The 15,105-nt window shown below is 35.8% G+C and overlaps 1 protein-coding gene across 4 annotated transcripts in view; it reads right to left on the reverse strand.

Annotated features, from left to right (window-relative positions):
- LOC148945522 (tRNA (carboxymethyluridine(34)-5-O)-methyltransferase alkbh8) overlaps positions 1–15,105 on the reverse strand; it is a 73,557-nt gene that overhangs the window by 27,243 nt on the left and 31,209 nt on the right. For 3 of the 4 annotated variants that reach the window (XM_089098692.1, XM_089098694.1, XM_089098693.1), the window contains exon 4: positions 3,872–4,075. The exons of the other annotated variant lie outside the window; for it this stretch is intronic. In XM_089098692.1, coding sequence (XP_088954818.1) covers positions 3,872–4,075 — 204 coding nt within the window. The remainder of the gene's footprint in view (positions 1–3,871; positions 4,076–15,105) is intronic. 4 annotated transcript variants of the gene reach the window in all.

Genomic DNA, 15,105 nt, shown 5'->3' on the forward strand with positions numbered 1-15,105 from the left:
CTTAATTTTACTACACGAACCCTCTGTTTATACTTTTGTCTGAAAAAAGGAAGAAATGTTTTTTTCCGAGCAATCGAAAAAACAATCTCGTGTAAATTATGAAAAACACTGGTCGAATCTTTATCAATATTTTTGTCCGGGGGCGGGGGGGGGGCACAATCTAAAATTTCATGGAAATTTATGTCAAATCCTCATATTCAAAAGGAGGATAATTATTTCATTAGCTGATAGGGTATTAAAACTAATATCCCAAAAAGAAATTCAAGATTGAACTCATCTTCATTACGAGTATTTTTATTGGGAATGGATACTCAGAAAATGTGATTCATCAAAATATAAAAAGAACAAAAATATTACACGAGCCAAAAATGATGCAAGAAGATAAAATAAACAAAAGAAAAGACAAATCAATTACAAATCTTATCCGTTTGTTCTTTGTCAATCGCGTAAATTAAAGAAAGAATCTAAAAAATATGCTAGGTACATAAAAATTGCTTTTAAATCCCTACTAACTATATAATATTTACTAATACCGCAAATGAAGCTGTACAATAAAAAATTGAAAAACAAATAAAAACAAAGCAACAAAGAGGTATGTAAAGATTAACTTGTTCTTATAAAACTTTATTTTTAAAAAAGAAAAGAAAAGAAATGAAAAAAAAAACAACAACAAAGAGGTGTGTACAGATTACCTTGTTCTTATAGGCTACAACATTTGTTATGAGTAAAAAAAAAAAAAAAAAAAATGAAAAATTAAACAAAAAAAAAAAAAAGAGATATGTACAGATTACCTTGTTCTTATAGGCTAAAACATTTTTTATGCGTCAAAAAAAAAAGATACACTCCAATACCACAGAAAAGTACTAGACTCCTCCTATAAGTATAAAAAAAGACTAAAGATATCGAATCAGCATTTGCCGAACATTTACTTCATTCACCATAGTACATAGTATGTTAGATATTTTTGATCTTTTATTAGGCTAATACTTTTTTTTCTTGCTAAGTTCAGATTCTTATTAAAAAGTTTTACCCTTTTTGATATTTTCATTTCATTTTAAATATAAATGGAAAGTCAGCGTGGCCAAGAAATTATTTGGGCAATAAAAACCGTTCATGGAATTGAACGACAAGTAAAAAGAGATCTCTGTGAATAAATAACAACAATTAAACTATGCCCCTCTATACATACTTGAAAATGAGTATAGGAAATAACTGAAAAGAAAATTTAAATCTTTTAAATTTCTCTAATACTGATGACGGTACCAACTCTCGCGTAGCTTGAACGGTCGGGCGAAAAGGCAGGTATTATGGTAATTAGTTAAGCTTAATTAAAAATAAATTAAATTAAAAATAATCTGAATATTAAAAAATCTTAGTAAATAATTTAAAAATAATCTCAATTAAAATTTCCTTTACCCCACCTCATTTGAATGACGCTGGAACTCATATATATATATTTTTTTTTTAACTGAAAACTCTTAAAAACTGAAAATTTAAAAGAACATAAAAGGTTACACAGAAGAATATTGTGTGTTACACACAAACTTCAAATTTCATTTACACACAAATGATGCAAAATTTAACGAATTTTATCCGCAAAATTTGTCCGCGAATTTTATCCGCGAATTTTATCCGCAAAATTTAACGAATTTTATCCGCAAAATCTGTCCGCGAATTTTATCCGCAAAATTTGTCCGCGAATTTTATCCGCGAATTTTATCCGCAAAATTTGTCCGCGAATTTTATCCACGAATTTTATCCGCAAAATTTAACGAATTTTATCCGCAAAATTTGTCCGCGAATTTTATCCACGAATTTTATCCGCAAAATTTGTCCGCGAATTTTATCCGCAAAATTTAACGAATTTGATGTTTCTTATCAAATTCTGTTTAGTAGACGTCGTTTACAAGTACAGGCCTGTCTCAGGGCAAGGTTTGGTATCCATCAAAATCTGGCATATCCTACCAACACCATTATTTGGTATCCCCCAACGAACTCTGATCATCCGCCACAGTAAAAATTCAAACACATGTTACAGCGATAACTCCGTAACTATCTGTGTATTGATCGGTAACGTTTGAAACACTTGGACTTGCCTTTTGAGTGCATAAGAAACTTCTGAGATTGAAAAATGGCGCTAGGGAGAAAAAATTCACCAACGCTATCTAGCATTCGGTACTTTCTGCTTGTTTTTAAGAACTGAGATCAGCCATATATTAAAGACTGAACTTTTCGACACTTATTGATCGAACAGATATAGAAGGTTTTAAGACATATTGGGTCTTTCAATAAATTACATTACGACTAACTGCTCCAAGCTTCTCTTGTCGATCACTTTAAACTGTTCGGGGATGGGGGTAAAGAGCCCTGAGCTAACCTACTTGACCAACAAAGATTTTTCCAAGCTAACCTACGACTATTTCGTACATACTGGATTTTTGAGTTGAAACAATTCTTGAAGTTTATTCTAATTGATTATTACTTGCAGACACATGCCAGCTTTATTTCTGAATGAACACAGAGCATTTGTCGACAGAAAGAGAAAAAGAAATAAAAATGGAGATAGAGAGAAAGGGAGAAAGAAAGAAAGAAATAGAGATAGATCAAATTCGACAGCTATCCGACTAGCCGTAAAAATAACTAAATTCATCCACTGCATCCGTATAAAATGGGAAAAAAGCAGTACAAATCAAAGAAAAAGTGTCCCTTTCCTCAAAAAGTTGCCTTTTAAGGCACTACTCTAAGGGCTTCCACGTCCCATGTTTTACCATGAGATATAACTTTTCCAGAGGTTCTTCATAGAAAAGGAAATTGTCACTTTTCTCTTGTCTTTGGAATGTCTAATATTTTTTTAGCTTTCGTCAATCTAATAATATTTTAGCTTCCGTCAAACAAATTAAAGGAATCTCTAATTGAGGTTCTATCCTACCAACAGTTAGCGAAGTCAAAACATTAGATACTCGCTAGCACAAATTGACAAACGAAACGCGTCTTTAAAGAGATCTCCACTTTATGAATCCATTCTACTATGGAACTCCATCCCTTTTGATGTCCCTCCATCTCTTCTGCAAAGGCAGTTTCTCGGCGGGCTTTTCAAATCCAGAAATTTTTTTCCCTTCTTTTTTTTTTAATTCTATCCCGAATTATGTGTAAACCGTAAACGTAAAGTAGACCGTAAAAATGGGCATTTTTAGACACAAAAGTGAGGGCTTCCACTTATCTTGTTTTACTAAAATATTTCATGTTTTCTTCACACCTTTCACTGAAGACAAAAGTCTCATGTTTATATATATATATATATATATATATATATATATATATATATATATATATATATATATATATATATATATATATATATATATATATATATATATATATATATATATGTATTATTTTTGTCACGTGTTTTTAACCTTCATTAAACCGTAAACGTAAAAAAGCACACAAAGTGGCCTTTTTTGACCCTTAAATGAAGGCTTCCCCTTATCTTGTTTTGCCGTGCAATTTAATGTTTTCTTCAGAACTTTCACTGACAAAAATTTCTCATGTTCTCTGGTTTGTCTCATCTTTAGATAATTTTTTTCTTAATTTATATCCCGTGCTTTCAGCCTTCATTCAAACAAACTAAAAGAATCATCAATTTTCACTTTGAGATTTTAGCCAAAGAACAGATACAGGCCACAGGTCACAACATTACGTACATGTAGAAACAGGCCACAACATTACGTACTTGTCTGGTGCATTTGAAAAATAAACACATGTCTTTAGAAAAAAAAAGATTTTGAGCCTTTAAGTTTATAAGAGCATCATGATAAGTAATACCGGTGAATATCATAAAAAGGCTAAAATTGATAAAAATGAAATATACCTTGTCCTGGTTCATAGATATTAACCGTTATCTGATCAGGGGTAAAACGAACCAAATTCATCACTTTCATTCGTGTTACTAACTCAAGAATATAATCTGGAATTGGAGGGCATGGCTTACGTCTATCGACATCATTTGTTGAATAATCAAAGTTGTAACCAAAGTGGAATACACTTCTATGTTTCAAAGGGTTTGTATTTTCATCTGAAAATAGCCGTTATAGCTTCACTACAAATTCACTTTTACATAAAATTTACTCTGGTGGCAAGAAATCCTTGCCTAACTAAATTACAGTTAAAGTAATATATATATATATATATATATATATATATATATATATATATATATATATATATATATATATATATATATATATATATATATTCTTAATTAATTATGATTATTATCCAATCAAATTAATTTTATATATTCTGATTTATAAAATAGCGATACTGGAGAGAAAAAAAAGTATTTATTTTCTACAGTCTGATCGTAAAAAGCGCGTTTTGATTATACAGGTTTACATCTTTAAACAATTTTAATCATTTTTTATTCATTAATTAACTGTATAGTCTTTGTTTTTTAGGGAGGGGGATAGGATAGTAACGAAGAAAAAAAAAAGTTCTTTTCCTAAACTTTCATCGTAAAAAGAGAGCTTGAGTTTTACTTCTTTACATTTGTCAACGCTTTTTTTTATTATTGTTTATCAACTAATCATAGTTATTAGTTAATTATGTGAATTTTACGATTTTTAAATATGGGGATAAAGGCGAGAAAAATTCCCTACCGTTTACTTTTGTGACGTATTTATGTAAGCCAATCACATTATTCTGTATTCCTGGAGAGACAATAATAACGCCTTTTTAAAGCCAAATTGGCGTTAAAAGTTCTCAGGGAAAATATTAAACCAGTAAAAAGAACATAAAGTCAAATTTCATCTGATTAGCACTTCTGTGTGAAACTTTAAGCCAATAAAAGAACAAACAGTGAATAAAAGAAACATTCTGAATTTTTTGATAGTCGTCAGAAATTTATCAAATAATCCTTAGTAAGTTGGCCAAGTAAGTTTTGCTCTTTTTTAAACTCTCCTAATTTATATCAGGCAACTTACCAAAGATGAAGGCAATTGTAATGATTTTTTTGCCTTGGGTCTGAAAGTTTGCTTTTCAGGGATATGGCATTTCCAATAGAACTCGAATAGAATATATAATGACCTCAAAAGCTCCAGATCGAAATTCTGTATCTCTTCTAAGAGTTCTGAAAGTATTACACGTAGCGCAATAGCGCTGCTTAAGCACAAAGCGAAGTGGACTCAATGTGTTGTTATTATTTATTCTTTTTTCATCGTATGGAAGGAAATGTCGAAGAAACTTTGTAAAGGCTAATTTGATTGGTAATTTAGTTTTTATTGTTTTAAAAAACAGAGTGGTAAGAAAGAGTCAAACTTTAGTGTAAAGAGCAAGGCGTTGAAGAGGGGACAGCCTTTCATATACGGAATAATTTCTGTTCGTCTTAAGTTTTAATGTCGCTCCTTGCTTTCAGTTAAAAAGACTAGTTTTTTTATTTAATTTCTGAACATTTTTGAATTAATACAGGTTTTGATTTTGGCCCACCGTACATGAATAATTAAAACAAAGTATGCATTTTAGTTTCACTTTTTTATGGTTAAATGGCTTTCTCGAAAGTTGTTTAATTTTATTTATGAACTTTTTTATTATAATAAATAGACGTAACTTACGAATTAACTTACGTACATAACTTATATTCGTATATTTTTATTACGTTTATTAGGGGGTTCGCCCCCTAGTCAATACCTCGGTCTTTACGCTGAACTTCAAATTTTGTTCCAATTCTTTAAGAATGACCCCTTAATCACAAAGGCCGTTAATTAAAATAAATGGCTCTTATGAAAATACTAAAAAAAAAGAAAAAAGAAAATACTAAAAAAGAGCAAGATATTGACTAGGGGGCGAACCTAATCATATACGTAATAAATTCTGTTCGTTTAAAGTTTTGATGTTGCTCCTTACTTTCAGTTGAAAACTTGCTTTTTTTTATTTAATTTCAGATCGTTTTTTTTTAAATAATGCCGGGAAATCCCTTCCCCCATGAAAACTCCCTCCATGGAAAGATCCTCCCACTTAACCCCCAACACACCCCAACCCTCTTAATCCGATAGACACCGTGTTGCAATGGGGCCATTATTTTTCCTGATGACATAATCATAGGCAGCGCAATAGCGCTGCCTAAGTAAACAACTATGTGGGCACAATGTATTAATTTTTCTTCTCCATACCCGGGCACTTCGTATCGAAGAAGCTGTCGTAGAAACTTCGAATAGGGATCATTCGATTGGAAATTGGAGTGGCTAGTGCCCTTTTTAATAGTTGAAATTGATTGGAGGGCAACTAGCCCCCCCCCCCACGGCCATCAGTCCCCCAAACACAACCAAACAAAATTTTGTGATAGCCATTTTGTTCAGCGTAGTTGATTTCCAGATAGAAAATACCTTTTTGAGGAGGACACTCCCCCACAACCCTCACGGCAAGGGTTTTAAGTTACGCCCTGGGGGCACATAAGGTTTAATAGAAGGCTTTGTCGTAGGAACTTCAAAAAAGGCTCATTCGATTGGAAATTCAAAGGGCCAGTGCCCTTTTTAATAGTCGAAAGTGATTGGAGGGCAACTAGCCCCCCCCCCCTACGCCCATCAGTACCTCAAACACATCCAATCAAAAATTTGAGATAGCCATTTTGTTCAGCGTAGTTGATTTCCAGATAGAAAATATGTTTATGAGGAGGAAACTCCCCTAAAACCCTCTGGGCAAGGGTTTTAAGTTATGCCCTGGGAGTATACAAGGTTTTTATAGAAGGCGTTGTCATACAAACTTCAGAAAAGGTTCAGATTGGAAATTCAAAGGGCTAGTGCCCTTTTTAATAGTCGAAAGTGATTAGAGGGCAACTTGCCCCCCCCCCCCCCACGCCCATCATTCTCCCAAACACATCCAATCAAAATTTTGAGACAGCCAGTCAGCGTAGTTGATTCCACATAGAAAGTATGTTTTTGAGGAGGAGACTCCACCACAACCCTCAGTGCAAGGGTTAAGGTCTTTATAGAAGGCGTTCTCGTAGAAACTTCAAACACGGCTCATTCGATTGGAAATTCAAAGGGCTAGTGCCCTTTTTAATAGTTGAAAGTGATTGGAGGGCAACTAACCCCCCTGACGCCCACCTTTTTCCCAAACACATCCGATCAAAATATTTAGATAGTCTTTTTATTCAACGTAGTTTTAAGTTCTGTGAATTAGGTCTTTGAGGATGACAACCCCCTCACAGCCCTCAGGACAAGGGTTGTAAGTTATGCCATAGTGGCATATAAAGTTTTTTATAGAAGGCGTTGTCGTAGAAACTTCAAAAAGGCTCCTTTTTGGAAGTAAAGAACGATGTTACCACCATGTTTTTTATTCCGACATACCCGGGCACTTCGTATCAAAGGAGTTGCCGTAAAAACTTCGAAAAGAGCTCATTCGATTTGAAATTGAAGTGGCTAGTGCCCTTTATATTAGTCGAAAGTGATTGGACGTCAACTAGCCCCCCCACGCCCATCATTCCCTCAAAACCATCCAATCAAAATTTTGAGATAGCCATTTCGTTCAACGTAGTTGATTTCCAGATATAAAATATATTTTTGAAGAGGACACTCCCCCAAAACCCACGGAGCAAGGGTTTTAAGTTATGCCCTGGGGGCATATAAGGTTTTTATAGAAGGCGTTGTCGTTGAAACTTCAAAAAAGGCTCATTCGATTGGAAATTCAAAGGGCTAGTGCCCTTTTTAATAGTCAAAAGTGATTTGAGTGCAACTAGCCCCCCCAACGTCCATCATTCCCCCAAACACATCCAGTCAAAATTTTGAGATAGCCATTTTGTTCAGCGTAGTTGATTTCTAAATAGAAAATATGTTTTTGAGGAGGACTCTCCCCCACAACCCTCGGGGTAAGGTTTTAAGTTATGCCCTGGGGGCATATAAGAACGATGTTATTACATTGTATCATTTATTTCCTTTAGAGCAAGGCACTTCGTATCGAAGAAGTTGTCATAGAAAATTCGAAAAGGGCTCATTCAATTGGAAATTGGAGTGGCTTGTGCCCTTTTTAATAGTCAAAAGTGATTGGAAGCCAACTAACACCCCTTCAACGCCCACCATTTCCCGAAACACATCAAATCAAAATTTCGAGAAAGCCACTTTGTTCAGCGTAGTTGATTTCCAGATAGAAATTATTTGTTTGAGAAGGACCCTCCCAGACAGCCTTCAGGACAAGGGTTGTAAGTTATGCCATGGGGGCATATAAAAAGGTTTTTATAGAAGGTCATGTCATAGAAACTTAAAAAAAGGCTAATTAAATTGGAAATTGAAAGGGCTTGTGCCCTTTTTAATAGTCAAAAGTGATTGGAGGGCAACTAGCCCACTCCCCACGCTTATCATTCCCCAAACACATCAAATCAAAATTTTGAGATTGCCATTTTGTTCAGCGTAGTCGATTTCTGCATAGAAATTATTTTTTTGAGAAGGACACTCCCCCACAGCCTTCAGGGCAAGGGTCGTAAATTATGTCACGGGGGATATAAGGCTTTTTAAAAAGGCGTTGTCGTAGAAACTTCAAAAAAGGCTCATTTGATTGGAAATTCAAAGGGCTAGTGCCCTTTTAAATAGTCAAAAGTGATTGGAGGGAAACTAACCCCCCTCTCACGCCCACCATTTCCCCAAACACATCCAATCAAAATTTTGAGATGACCATTTTATTCAACGTAGTTTTAAGTTCTGTAAATTAGGTCGTTGAGGATGACAACCCCCTCACAGCCCTAAGGAAAATGGTTGTAAGTTAGGCCCTGGGGGCATATAAAGTTTTTATAGAATGCTCTTATTGTCGTACAAACTTCAAAAGGGCTCATTCGATTAGAAATTGAAATAGTTAGTGCCCTTTTTAATAGTCGAAAGTAATTGGAAGGCAACTAACCCCCCTTTCACACCCACTATTTCCCCAAACACATCAAATCCAAATTTTGAAATAGCCATTTTGTTCCACGCAGTTAAAGTTCAGAAAATTATACATTTGAGCAGGACACTCCCCCCACATTTTTCACACATTTTTCAGGGCAAGGATTATAAGTTATGCCCTGGGGACATATAAGTTCTTATTGAAACATTTGTCGTGGAAACGTGAAAAAAGGCTCATTCGATTGGAAATTCAAAGGTCTAGTGCCCTTTTTAATAGTCGAAAGTGATTTAAAGGCAACTAGCTCCCCTCTCTCACCCACCTTTTCCCCAAACACATCCAATCAAAATTTTTAGATAGCCATTTTGTTCAGTGTTGTGGATTTCAAGCTAAAAATTATGTTTTTGAGGAGGACACTCCCCCACAGGCCTCAGGGTAAGGGTTGTAAATTATGTCCTGGGAACATGTCAGGTTTTTATAGAAAGCGATGTTGTAAAAACATCAAAAAGGGCTCATTCAATTGAAAATTGAAAGGGCTAGTGCCCTTTTAATAGTGGAAAGTGATTGAAGGGCAACTAAACCCCCTCTCACGCCTACCATTTCCCCAAACACATCCAATCAAAATTTTGAGATATCAATTTTGTTCAACGTAGTCGAAAGTTCTGTAAATTAGGTTTTTAGGATGATAACCCCGTCAGAGCCCTCAGTGCAAGGGTTTTAAGTTATGCCCTGGGGGAACATAAGGTTAATATAGAAAGTTGTTGTACACATTTCAAACGGAGCTCATTTGACTGAAAATTGAAATTGCCCTTTTTAATAGTTGAAAGTGAGTGGAGAGTAATTAACCACGCTTTCACACCCACCATTTCCCCAAACACATTCAATCACAGTTTAGGGATAGCCATTTTGTTCAACGTAGTTGAAAGTTCTGGAAATTATGTATTTAAGGATGACAAACCCCCCAGAGCCCCCAGGGCAAAGGTTGTAAGTTATGCCCTGGGGGCATGTAAGGTTTTTAATGATAGATTCGTCGTAAAACTTCAAAAGGGGCTTATTCAATTGGAAATTGAGAGGGCCTGTGCTCTTTTTAACAGTTGAAAGTCATTGGAGGGTAACTAACCCCCCTCTCACATCCACCCTTCCCTCCAACACATCCAATCAAAATTTTCAGATAGCCGTTTTGTTCAACGTAGCAGAACGTTCTGGAAATCATGTTTTTGAGGATGACAGCCCCCCAGCCGTCAGGACAAGGATTGTGTTTTATGCCCTGGGGGCATATAAGGTTTTTGATGAGAGCGTTGTCGTAGAAACTTCAAAAGGGCTCATTTGATTGGAAATTGAAATGAATAGTTCCTTTTTTAATAGTTGAAAGTGATTGGAGAAAGACTAACGCCCTTCTCACGCCCACCATTTTCCAAGACACATCCAATCAAAATTTTGAGATAGCCATTTTGTTTAACGTAGTTGTAAGTTCTGGAAATTAGCTCACCTTATATGCCCTGGGGACATATAAGGTGTTTATAGGAACTGTTGTCGTAGAAACTGAAAAAGGCCTCATTTGATTGGAAATCGAAACGCCTAGTGACCTTTTTAATAGTCAAAAGTGATTGGGAGGCTTAACATTTTTATAGTACAGATCGATGTGGGTATAATGTATTATTTTTTGTTGTTGCTGTTGTTTAGACCAGGGCACTTTGTACCGAAGGAGTTGTCGTAGGAACTCCGAAAATGGCTCATTCAATTGAAAATAGAAAGGGCTGATGCCCTTTTTAATAGTGGAAAGTGATTGGAGGGAAACTAAACCCCCTCCCAAGCTCACACTCCCATTTGACTTTATGTTTAAAAACTAAATGTTGCTATAATATTAAATCAAATGCACTGTGTTAATGCTAATTCCCAATAAGGCTTCTCAGCAGTATCCCAAGAACGACTAAGGGTATTATGTTGAAACTTTCGGGGCTGCTTCTGCTCTTAAAATTTAACCAAATAGAAAAAAGCATAAGTGTATCCAAGCTATCAAAGAAAGTAAACAGTTTTTTCGAATGGTATCAAGTTTTCAATTTCAGGTCAACTAGAGGAGGTATGAAACTAAATTAAACACTACTATTTGTGTCCAGATTTTCAAGAGGGTGTATGTTGTTAAAAATTGCTGAAAATTTTTCTCCAGCATACAAATAGCAGGCCAAACTATATATTCTTAAAAAAACGAAAAAATTTAAAGCACCATTTTCTTTTTCTCTGAAAAGACTATGTCAATATAAAACGAACAGAAATTAATTAAAAAAACTTTTTCCACAAAATAAGTTTTTCAAAGAAGAGTAAAGAACCCCATTAAATAAAAAATGAGCAAAAATAAAACAAAATAATCTATTAAGCGAGAAACTACCACAAATCAGCATCTATAAATAAATGAAACCAAAAACGAACAGAAATTACAATAACTAACCGAGTCAAACTCAAAAGGAGCAGAAATCAACATAAGTTGAGCTCAAAACCCCTATGCCTTCCCAAGGCCAGAACTTAATTTGCACTTTAATAATAATAATAATTTATTATAAGCCAAAAAAAACAGGCCATACAGAACAGTATTCTTAATCACACTCCACAAGAAAAATAACATAAATATCAAATTTCACTCATTGATGTCTGCGCTTCATTTACATAATTACATAACTGCCTGATTGATCTTTTTACAGTCGTTTTCAGGATCCCCGGGAACTCCAAGTTACCACCCGCAAAAAACTTTTACCGTAATAGAGAAAGTTGCTGGCACTCGGTGAGAAAATGGGCGACATCCTCAATACCTAGGTTACATCTGGGGCAAGAGTAATCCGCATTTGCATCCGCATTTACTAAAAAAAATTTTTTTTTTTACTTTTATAGCTTTAATAAATCAAACAATATTAACATTTTGATTACTAAATATCAGCATATGTATTTTAAACTGACAATGCACATTCATTTGCGTTAGTCGCTCTCCACTTACTTTCAACTATTAAAGAGGCACTAGACCTTTCAATTTCCAATCAAATGAGCCCTTTTGAAGTTTGTACAACCACGCTTTTAATCAAAACCTTATATGCCCCCAGGACATAACTTAAAAACCTTGCCCTGTGGGCTGGGGAGTGGGGGTTTTCATCCTCAAAAACCTAATTTCCAGAAGTTTATGCAACGTTGAATGAGCCCCTTTTGAAGTTTTTACGACACATCTATCTATAAAAACCTTCTATGCCCACAGGGCATAACTTGCAACCTTTGCCCTGGGTGCTCTGGGGGGTTGTCATCCATAAATAGATACTTTCCAGAACTTTCAACTACGTTGAATAAAATGGCTATCTCTAAACTTTCATTGAATGTGTTTGGGAAAATAATGGGCGTGACAGGGGGGTTAGTTGCTCCACTCACTTTTGACTATGAAATAGGGTATTTCAATTTCCAATCAAATGGGCCCCTTTTGAAATTTCTACAACAACTTTCTATATAAACATTATATACCCCAGGGCATAGCTTACAACCCTTGTACTGAGGGCTCTAATGGGGTTATCATCCTAAAAGACCTAATTTCTAAAACTTTCGACTACGTTGAACAAAATTGATACCTCGAAATTTTGATTGTATGTGTTTGGGAAAAAGGTGGGCATGAGACGGAGGATAGTTGCCCTTCAATCACTTTCGACTACTAAAAAGGAACTAGCCCTTTCAATTTCCAAATGACTGAGCCCTTTTTTAAGTTTCTACAACATCACTTTCTACAAAAACCTTATGTGCCCCCAGGGCATAATTTACGACACTTGCCGTGAGTGCTGTGGGGGTGGAGGGGTTGTCAGTCATAAAGACCTAACTTCCAAAACTTTCAACTACGTTGAATAAAATGGCTATCTAAAAATTTTGATTGGATGTGTTTGGGGAAAATATGGGCGTGAGAGGGGGGTTAGTTGCCATCAAATCGCTTTCGAGACTATTAAAAAGGGCATTTCCTGAATTCGATTGTAAATAAAATTTCCAATCGAATGAGCCTTTCTCAAGTTTCTACGACAAAGATTTCAATAGAAACTTATATGCCTCTAGGGAATAATTTATAACCCCTGCGCTGAAGACTGTGGGGGTTGTTCTAATCAAAGGTATAATTTCCTGAGCTTTAAGAACAAAATGGCTATCTCAAAATTTTGATTGGATGTTTTTGGGGAAATGGTGGGAGTGGAAGAGGTGTTAATTGCCTTCCAATCACTTTCGACTATTAAAAAGAGCACTAGGCCTTTGAATTTCCAATCAAATGAGCCTTTTTAGAGGTTTCTCCGACAACGCTTTCTATAAAAACCTTATATGCCCCCAGGGCATAACTTACAACCCTTATCCTGAGGGCTGTGAGGGGATTGTCATCCTTAAAGACCTAATTTCTAGAACTTTCAACTACGTTGAATAAAATGGCTATCTAAATATTTTTATTGAATGTGTTAGGGGAAAAGATGGGAGTGAGAGGGGGGTTGGTTGCCCTTAAATCACTTTCGAGACTATTAAAAAGGGCACTAGCCCTTTGAATTTCCAATCGAATTAGCCCTTTTCCAAGTTTCTACGACAAATATTTCAATAAAAACTTAAATGCCCACAGAGAATAACTAATAAACCTTGCCCTGAAGACTGTGGGGGGAGTGTTCTAATAAAAGGTATAATTTCCTGAATTTTAAACTGCGTGGAGCCAAATGGCTATCTCAAAATTTTTATTGGATATTTTTTGGGAAAAGGTGGGCGTGAGAGGGGGATTAGTTGCCCTCCAATCACTTTCGACTACTAAAAAGGGTACTTACCTTTTGAATTTTCAATCGCATGAGCCTTTTTTGAAGTTTCTACGACAACACTTTCTATAAAAACCGTATATGCTCCCAGGGCATAACTTACAACCCTTGCCCTGAGGGCTACACTGAACAAACTACACAAATCAACTACACTGAACAAAATTGCTATCTAAAATTTTTTAGTGGAATTGTTTGGGGAAAAGATGGGCGTGAGAGGGGAGTAAGTTGCCCTGAAATCACTTTCGACTATTAAAAAGGGCACTACACCTTTGAATTTCCAATCGAGTGAGCCCTTTTTCAAGTTTCTACGACGAAGATTTCAATAAAAACTTATATGCCCCTAGGGTATAATTTATAACCCTTTCCCTGAAGACTGCGGGGGGGGGGGGAGTGCCCTGCACAAAGGTATAATCTGAGCGGAACAAAAAGTTTATCTTAAAATTTTGATTGGATGAGTTTCGGGAAATGGTGGAAGGGGTCTTAGTTGCCTTCCAATCACTTTCGACTATTAAATAGGGTACTAGCCCTTTGAATATCCAATCGAATGAGCCTTTATTGAAGTTTCTACAACAACGCTTTCTGTAAAACCTTATATGCCCCAAGGGCATTACTTACAATCCTTGTCCTAAGGGTTGTGGGGGAGTGTCCTGCTCAAAAACATAATTTCTATCAGGAAGTAAACTACGCTGAACAAAATGGCTATCTCAAAATTTTGATTGGATGTGTTTCTGGAAATGGTGGGTATGGAAAGGATGTGAGGCTGCCTTCAAGTAACTTTCCGACTATTAAAAAGGGCACAAGCCACTCCGATCTCCAATTGAATGAGCACTTTTCGAAGTTTCTTCTTCGATACGAAGTGCCCTGGTCTAAAGGAAAAAAAATAAAAATAGTTATCTTCCAATCACAGGTTAGTTATCCAGGGGTTAGTTATCTTCCAATCACTTTCGACTATTAAAAATGGCAAAAGCCACTCCAATTTCCAATTGAATGAGCCTTTTTCGAAGTGTCTACGACAACTTTTTCGATACGAAGTGCCCTGGTCTAAAGGAAAAAATAATAAATATTACATTGTGCTAACACCGTTCTTATATGCCCCCAAGGCATAACTTCAAACCCTTGCCCGGAGGGTTGTGGGGGAGTAACCTTCTCAAAAACATATTTTCTATCTGGAAATCAACTACGCTGAACAAAATGGCTATCTCAAAATTGTGATTAGATGTGTTTGGGAGAATTATAGGGGTGGGGGGGCGGTGGGTTAGTTACCCTCCAATCACTTTCGACTATTAAAATGGGCACTAGCTGTTCCAATTTCCAATCGAATGAGCCCTTTTCGAAGTTTCTACGACAACTCCTTCGATACGAAGTGGCCTGGTCTAAGACCAAGAAAAAAAGAAAAAAAACAATACATTGTGTCAACATCGTTTTTTACTTTGGCAGCGCTATTGCGCTG

The sequence above is a fragment of the Artemia sp. Qi Xiang Cuo genome, chromosome 13 (assembly GCF_049724085.1).
Source record: "Artemia sp. Qi Xiang Cuo chromosome 13, ASM4972408v1, whole genome shotgun sequence".
NCBI classification, from domain to species: Eukaryota; Metazoa; Arthropoda; class Branchiopoda; order Anostraca; family Artemiidae; genus Artemia; species Artemia sp. Qi Xiang Cuo.